An 8,857-nucleotide genomic window follows, 5' to 3' on the forward strand; every position below is an offset into this window, starting at 1 on the left:
ATGAAGACCTCTTTGTTACTGTGGGGAGTCCTGGCAGTTTTCTTGGGGGTTGCTCTTGTGGCAGGTAGGTGTGAAATGAAATGAAGACCATTATAAATGATGCTTAACTATAAACTTGCATTTGGGTAGCTGTGCTGAACAGTCACCTGTCATCAGTGATCTTAATAGGCAGGCAAGACAAGCCTCTTTCTGCTAGGTCCGGACCCAACACCCACTGAAATCAATCTGCACTGGACTTGACTTGGGGCCTTGGTCTGTCTCTGCACCCAAAGAGTGGTGTTTTGAAAAATCCCTGTTGCAGTGCTCAGGGAGTGATCGCTAGCTACTCAGTAATGCCTTAGTATTAGCTGTGTGGTTCTCAGACTTTTGTACTGGTGACCCCTTTCACACAGCAAGCCTCTGAGCGCAATTCCCCTTATAAATTAAAAACTTTTAAAATATATTTAACACTATTGTAAATGCTGGCGGTGAAGCGGAGTTTGGAGTGGAGGCTGACAGCCCACGTCCCCCCCGTGTAATAACCTCACGACCCCCTGAGGGGTCAGAACCCCCAGTTTGAGAACCCCTGTTTTAATCAGAGGTTCTGCATCAATGAGCTGAAAGTGCAGGTGTTTTCTCTTCCTCCCACTTGGGAAGCTCACAAGGCTGACTTTGCCTAACTGGAATTAAAGGCTTTTAAATACTTCTTTCTGAGTGTATCTGCCTGTTACAATGGGGCTGGATTCTGACCTCACTGTAGTTTTACAGCACGTAACTCTGCTGATTTAAATGGAGATATTCCTGGGTTACACTTGTCTAAGTGAGATAAGAATCTTGTCCATAGAGAATAGTAAAAATGGTTGACAGGTAGTATATACTGACTATTTTGATGTGACTTTTTTACGCAATGGTGTAACTTAGGTCAAATTCTTCTCTGTATTCTATTCCACTGTTAATTGGAACAGTACACCCCCAGGGTCCATTACATCCTGCATTTTCTCTAATCTTGCTAACATTAAGGGCTACATTTTGCATTAATTTATAATTTCTTTAAAAGTATTGATTTCATAGAGATGTAGCTGAGTGCAGAATTTGGCTGCAGGAGTGTACAGTAATCGGTGACTGTGGTCGATTGTCGAATATGCACCAGGTCAACCGAGAGCTGAACTTGCTTCTTCTCATTGGAATTATTACAGCCTCTAATGTGTGTGCAAGTCACAGTGAAGTCTATGTGAGCTAAGTGCCTCTCTGGGAGCATAATTTGGCCCATTTGTTTTTAAATGAATCCATTTTGGGTCTAATTGGATTTATTCTTGCTTTAATAATGGAAACGGTTTAAAATTCAGCAGTGCGTGAGCAGCCATTTTGCAATTTCTTTGCTTCTTTAATATGCTGCAGATGATTGTTTATTGATTTTATTGAATGCCACATCCATATATCATGGCATTTTACTTGACAACCCAATGTTAAGAGAGACATTTCTCAAATCCATTTTACACTCAGCCACATGCAGAATAGATTTATCCAACCTCCAGTAATTCATAAGCAGCTCTCCCGATGCCCTGTTTAACCACTGCTAAACTTTGACAGGTTTCAGAGTAGCAGCCGTGTTAGTCTGTAGTCGCAAAAAGCAAAGGAGTACTTGTGGCACCTTAGAGACTAACCAATTTATTTGAGCATAAGCTTTCGTGAGCTACAGCTTATGCTCAGATAAATTTGTTAGTCTCTAAGGTGCCACAAGTCCTCCTTTTCTTTTTGCTAAATTTTGCTTTTCCTAAGGAGTCTTTGTTGCTCCACTGGGACATGCAGACATTATTATATAGCTGAAGTGCCAGGGATGATGGTGTATTTTCACTTTTGTGATTTATAAGATGTATTAAATTTTACAAAAATTATAGAGCAGTTATTATTTCATATAATTACATTTATTCTTAATTATTAATTATTATTATTATAAGTGAAGTCAATGGAGTTACACCACAGGGATGAATCTGGCCCATTATTTTTAGCGTACCGTAACAGTCTTTAGAGCATGTCTTCCTAAGTGTTCACTAATGATTTGCTCTGAATAATACAGTTACAGAATTAGGGCCTGATCCAAAGCCTGGCTAAGCTAGTGGGAGTCTACTGACTTCAGTGGCCTTTAGATCAAACCCTTGGGGAGAACAGTAACAGACGCAATACATAATACAGTTACAAAACGGCAGAGGGAGATGGAGAGGAAGAAGAAAAGGCTATAGAGGTGAAATCTGAAAAGAGATCAAGAATCACTGAGGCAGAGACACAGGAAGGCTCCATTCTTTCCGAGGAAAGGACTCTTGTTTCATCAGTTACCTAGATTGTGGAGGGGGCAGAGAGCAGAGAAGGATAAGGGCCATGAAACCTGACTCATAGTTATATGTCAGATACGATTATGGAGTTCTGTATTTTGGGTCTGTAGTAAGGGGATATGAAAGTACTATGGCATCAGAAGAGTACAGTGTAAACAGAATTATACTCTACCTACATTCTTTGCATTACATTAGTGCCTACAGGTCTCTAAGTAGGGTGGGGCTCCATTGGACTAGGTGCTGTCTCACTGTGTGTCTCTACAATACCTGCCCCAAAGAGCTTCCTGCTTAAATAGACTGCACAGGGGTGGGGATGGGAAATGAGGCATATAGAGGTGAAGTGACTTTCTCAAGGTTACACAGCAGGTCAGTGGCAGACCCAAGAACAGAACCGCAGGACTCCTGAGTCCCAGGGAACTGCTCTAGCCACTCGACAACAGTGCCTTTATTTCTCGTGAGGAATGGCATTGCAGAGGCTTCAGTCAGAATTAAAACAGCACAAGAGGGCAGTTAAGAAGGGGAAGTCTTTGGAATGTGCAGGAATGGGAAGCTCTGAATCCTGGGCAACACTTAGCATCTGAAATGAGATGCTGCCTCTAAGTTTGCACTCACACACTGAATACAATCCCCTGCACATGCCACCCATAGAATTCTTCACTTGTGGGAGCCAGTGACAGGGCACAAAAAATGTTCACGCAGCAGGTGTACTCAAGTATACAACGGGGTGTGCAAAAGACCCCGCAGAAAGCCAGCTCTGTGGTGACTCAAAGAATGCAATTCTCCGGTGTTCACGGGGCCACTTCAGGACTATGGAACTTTTGAGTCCCATGAAAAAGTAGGGGCTTAACTTAAGTGGGGCCTAAGGGGTATGTCCCAGCTCAAGCAGACAGACAGACGTGTGCTAGTTCTGCTCAAGCTAGTACACTACAAAATAGCGGGGTGACCAGGGGTAGCACGGGCTAGCCAGCTGAGTACAAACCTGCCCAGCCCCCCGGATACATAGTCGGGTGGCTGGCCCAAGCTGCTAGCAGTGCTGCTGTGGCCACCACTCTGCTATTTTTAACCCGCGAGCTCAAGCTGAGCTAGCACATCTGACGTCTGTCGGCTTCAGCTAGGAAGCACACTCTGTGAGATGGGGGATTCCCAGGGCTGAGGGTGGGGTCCCTAGGCCCAGCCATGTGCCTCTGCAGACAGCAACAAACCTCCCTCCTAGGAGGCTGGGAGTCAACCCCTGGCACAAGCACCAGGTTAACAACACAACACGTGTATCTAACCCAAGAGCAGACCTAGGTCAGGTTCTCTCGTAGGAGTTACACAGCGGCACCCCCCCCAGCCCCGTCCTGCACCTCTCCTCTTGGGTTAGTCAAGCCTGTCCGCTGTGCACTCTGAGGCTGTCACAGATTGTGAGCTCAAACTGGTGTGTCTAGTGTCTTGCCCTGTGGTCTCAGCTCTGCATGCTGCGGGTCAGTAAGATCCCCTTTGGCCGGCGGCAGCAGCTGGCAGCTCTCCTCCAAGCAGCTCCTAGGTCAGGTTCAGTCTCTCCCCAGCTCAGGGTGCTGCTGCTCCTGCTCAGCTCTTTCTTTTCTCTTGCCCCATCTCAGTCTGACTCTTATTCCCTCTGCCACCCACCTCTGTTCATTGGCTCAAACCCTCCCAGCTGGTCCATAGTTAATGCTGGGTCCTTGTTTTTGGAGTGGCTTTCCCTCCCCCCACAGCCTGTCTCAATCTTTTCTTTTTCCTGCCTGATCCCAAACAAACTAGGGAAGGGATCCTGAGGCTGACTCTTACCAAGTGACTCCAGCCCCAACGGCCAGAGTCCTCTTTCAAACCCGGTGAATGCTCCAGCGGTGCCCCACATACCATCTGGGACCTGGCTAGATATTTGCAGCTGTATTTCGCCAGTCTGCACGCAGGTTTGCAGTTCTGGTGGCACATGTACAATCAGGCACCCAAGGGGTTTTATTGCACTGAAGTTGGTTTCTACCTTTGGAGAACAAACCCTGAGTGTTGGCGGGTCAAACCCTGCTATCGTCACCAGGTACATCGTGAGCAAAGTCTATGGATCTGTTTCTGCTATGGGTGAATTTGGCCTTGTAAAGACAAAGTCACTACTTAGGAGCTATAAAAATGCCCAAACTTTAGCTGAAGGGTTTCAGAATTGCCAGTGGGAACTCCCAGCTGACCACTGTGTTCTCCCTCTGCTTTGGAGGAGTAACTATAAAGTTAGGACTGATTCTGACAGTGCTGCTGAAGCTGCTCAGTGTTGGGCGGACCCCACCACCCTGAGGAGAGGCTGGAATGCTGGTGGGATTGTTACTGCTCATGCTCCAGCCAGCTTTGGGATGGCAGAGCTCTGTGTTGATCCTAACGTACAGAAGTGGGGTAGTGGTTTCCCTTTAAATAGCTTGTGAACTCTCTATTGGCCCTCATGGTCTTCTGTTTTAGAAGCCAGTGTGTATACGAGGCTAGGCTTTCCATGTCATTTATGTTTAGGATACACAGGTATTTGGACCATACTCGATCCATTGTGGCTCCTTCATATTCTGCGTAAGAAGCAAAAGACAACCCTTGAGCTGCCAGGCATGCAGCAGAACACCTTCCTTGGCTAAAGTTGGGGTATTGGCACAGGTTCTGCACTCCTGTTTAACAGGAAACCTGCACCTTTCGTCTCTCAGACCCTCTCCAGCTATGCATCAGTTCTGGCTTCGTTCCCTACTGCCTCCCCATTCAGACCCAGCTGGTTGAGTAAGTGGTGAAAGGAGACCACGCTGACTTTAGGGCTGAGCAGTGAGGGATTCAATTTTGCAGGAGGGCCTGCGATGACTGAACAGATGTTAGATGAGAACCACATTGGACATCACTGAGCGGTTGATAAGTTGTCCAAACAATACAGTAAATCAATTCCAGGAACTGGCAAGAATTTTCTTTTCTCTTGTTTTTCTCTCCTTTTAAAACCCATCCTGTGTTCCCAGGTTATGAGGATGAGGAGGCGAAAGAGCACGTCCTAGTTGATAACAAGTGTAAATGTGCAAGGGTGACCTCAAGGTTTGTCCCTTCTAAAGACAACCCCGAGGAAGAAGTCCTGGTGAGAAACATACGAGTCATGTAAGTGGCAAACAATGCTTGATTTGAAGTAGGTAAAGATGAGGTGACACGGCACACCAGGTTCCTTTTCTTTGTCTCACTTCAGCATATTAGTTATGGGACATGATCGTGTTTCATTATGTCCTGGTTTTCATGTTATAGTGTAAGTAATTAGGATTTCATTGACACCCACCTAGTGCTCTAATGGCCTGTAGCGTATAGTACCGTAGACTAGTGGAAAATGGCCCAAGTCACACTACATGTTGCTGAATTCCAGCTGCATGGTGCTTTTTCCATCAGTCCAAAACACAGCTCAGAAATGTTTCTGAAGGGTTGACAGTAGCTTTGTAAGATACACGGAAGGAGACAAGAGTAGCCTTTCTCCTGTCCTGATAATGAGGGACACTGGCTGGCACAGAACATAGGATTGCCATTCCAGAGTGGACTCCTGGTCCAGAAAATCTGAGTGTTTGTCCCTGGGAGAGGCCAATGCCTGATTTCTCAGGGAATGCCAAACTCCCATGCTGCAATCAGCTAATTAATTGTCTGCTCACAGGGCCTAATTCTGCACTCTTTACTCCCATTGAGTGAGGGACATTTTGTCTGAGTAAGGAGGGCAGCACTGGAGCCATGGGAGTTCAGGAAGGGCTCACTGCAAGAAAGGGAGCGAGTCAGTCACCCACCCATCCAGCCACCTGAAAGTGAGCTAGTCTCATATGTGTTGTGTCCCAGTTTCCACCAGCTCAAGAGAGGGCAAGAGGAACATCAGTGCCATGATGTCATTACTGAAAGCATAATCTGTAGCAAGTGGCACTTGTGGAAATTGTTCCATTACTCACTAGTGGCCTAACATGGTGCAATGCTTTGACACTCTCCGATCTTTCCATGGTGGTGTCTGGCAATGATGCAAGAAAGACCCTGTTGCTCTTGAGGGTATTTGAAGGCTCAGTCAGGTATAACACATATCCGTTCTACAGATCAAGTATCTGAAACTTCATGGGGAGTGGAAGGGGAAGAGATGAAAATATCTGAACACAGAACAAGATAAGAACTTGGATTCTGTGAATCAGAATAATCATGACACATTGTGGAGCTTGCAGAATTCATTAATTTGTGGTCACTTGATAGTCCTGTTCTTTATTTTTTTCCTCTTAGAGTCCCCCTGTTGAGCAGACAGAACATCACTGATCCCACCTCACCAGTGAGAACCACCTTTGTCTATCGGCTGTCTGAGCTGTGAGTAATTTTCTTTACTGCATTAATTTCAGAACACTTTGCCCTTCCATCACTCTGTCCAAACGTCAATGAATTAATCCTCACCACATCCCATTAGACAGATATGAGAATTGAGGGAGAAGTTTCGTGGCTTGTCCAAAGTCACGGGAATTCTGCTACAGAGCTTGGGAACAGAATCCCCAACCTCCACTCCAGTGACTTAACCACAAGCCTGTCCTTCCTATGGAGAGGAAATTCAGGATTTACCACGGTGAATTTAGGTGTAGAAACTAAACAAATCCCTTCATAAAAGGTCATTTTTTAAAACAGTGCCATGATGCACAGAGCACCAATACATTAAAATCCAATTCCCGTGTGAGATCATGAGGCAAAAGCAAGACCTTGACTTCTAGCATAGACAGTGATGAAGCTGGCAGGGATCTCACCTCTGCACAGAGCCTGCTCAGGCTGAGGCTGACTCCAATGTGTGTGAGATTCAATGTAAATGTAAGATGTTGGGTCAAATTCTCTGCTGCTCTAACTCAGGATTTTATCCTGAGTCTTGAAATATTTGGTGTTTTAAGTAAAGTTCCAGTTCCTGGAGTCCTGTGATCAGAGGAGAATCCCAGTTTTCATTAAAGATGAAAGTGAGTTCCAGCCCTCATGGTTGCAGAGAAAAGCTTGAAAAAGTGACCCAACTGCATGCTGAAGGCTCAAAAACTGAAAAGCAAATAAAAAGAAACCCACGTTTATTGTTAACCAAGCTCATCATTTTGGGGACCTGACTCATCATTTTTGAAGGTTTGGGGGCTGGCCCTGGTGCCAGAGAATTGGGCCATTTGCTCCTAAATCAGGATAGGGCCTGGCTGCTCCAGAGCCTAAAGAGACAGCAAAGCCCGACTGACGTGTGACTGCCAAAGTAGCAATGAGGACTTGAGCCCTCTCCCGGGCGGTGGCCTCTTTCAGTGACTACTGCCTAACATGCATTCCATCCTATCTGTCTTCCAGCTGCAAAAAATGTGATCCCACAGAAGTGGAGATAGGTGACCAGGTAGTTACTGCTGAGCAGAGCAACAACTGCAGCAGTTCCGATACCTGCTACACCTATGACAGGAACAAGTGCTACACCACGACCTTTCCGTTTTTCTACCGCGGGGAGACCAACACCCTCCAAGCAGCCCTGACTCCAGAATCCTGCTATGCTAATTAGATTAAACCACTGCTGTTAGAGTGCCTGGTTATACTGTAATTTGCCCCCACAGACCAAAACACATTTATGTTAGCATGGTAAGAAAGACAGTGTCTGAAATATCAGCTCCTCACAGTTAATGTGTTAGCTACATGAAAAGTAATGCCTTCCTTCTATAGCACATGGTGGTTATAAATATAACGGAATAGTTAAGCCAATTATGCATGGTGGGAAAAATCCTATATTGTGGGGCAGATCCTCAGCTGGTATAAATTAATGTAACTGCCTTGAAATCATGGGAGCTACACGAACTTACCCCAGTGGGGGATCTGGCTTGGACAGTTTTCATTCAGTCCTCCTTCAGACAAGACTTTCATACAGTCAGTGGGAGTTTTGCCCTAGTAACAAAGGCAGGATTTGTTCTTCTCTCTGTACATAGAAACAGTGAAATCCAAATGCCATGCCAGTGTTTGGATTCAGATTTCCACAATTATGTTTTCCAAAGCAATTTCTCCAGTGTCATGGTCTTTTTGGTTAATACAATACCTTTTAGCCCCAAGAGATAATGCCACCGCACATAAAATATCAGTGTGCAATTTGAGATGGCCCCTTGTTTGTGTTCTTTTGGAAACCCCCCACTTAAATTATCTAAAATAATCCTTTGCACAAACTTTAAGTAACACAAGACCATATTGTTACACTTCCACCTGCGAGCATAACAGAAATCAGTGCCATTATTGAGAAGGAGGCCATTCAGGACGGGGCTTTCAAAGATGCCTATGGGATTTGGAAACCCAGTTTCTATTAATCCCTTATGTGGCTTTGAAAATCACATTCTCAGTGTATCTCAGCATATTTAGAGAAGACTGAAGATGCTGCTGCTCATGAGTATTTTTAAATGGTGCCAAAATATCATGTGTTACAGGAATGGTACATTATTCTTTCACTATATATTTGAGATTGAGCTACTGCCCAATGATATTTCACTGCTCTGTGTTTCCATGCTGGCAATTATTAATGCTGTCTCCAATTCATCTAACACTGTGGAGAACCACTTATT

General features: G+C 45.2%; 1 protein-coding gene across 1 annotated transcript; it reads left to right on the top strand.

Moving 5' to 3' along the window:
- JCHAIN (joining chain of multimeric IgA and IgM) lies at positions 1 to 7,818 on the top strand. Its single transcript, XM_074949936.1, has 4 exons — positions 1 to 64; positions 5,282 to 5,414; positions 6,549 to 6,629; positions 7,617 to 7,818. The coding sequence occupies exons 1-4, from the start codon at positions 1 to 3 to the stop codon at positions 7,816 to 7,818; spliced, it is 480 nt and encodes a 159-aa protein (XP_074806037.1).
- Positions 7,819 to 8,857: the final 1,039 nt, after the last annotated feature.

The sequence above is a fragment of the Natator depressus genome, chromosome 4, assembly GCF_965152275.1.
Source record: "Natator depressus isolate rNatDep1 chromosome 4, rNatDep2.hap1, whole genome shotgun sequence".
NCBI classification, from domain to species: Eukaryota; Metazoa; Chordata; order Testudines; family Cheloniidae; genus Natator; species Natator depressus.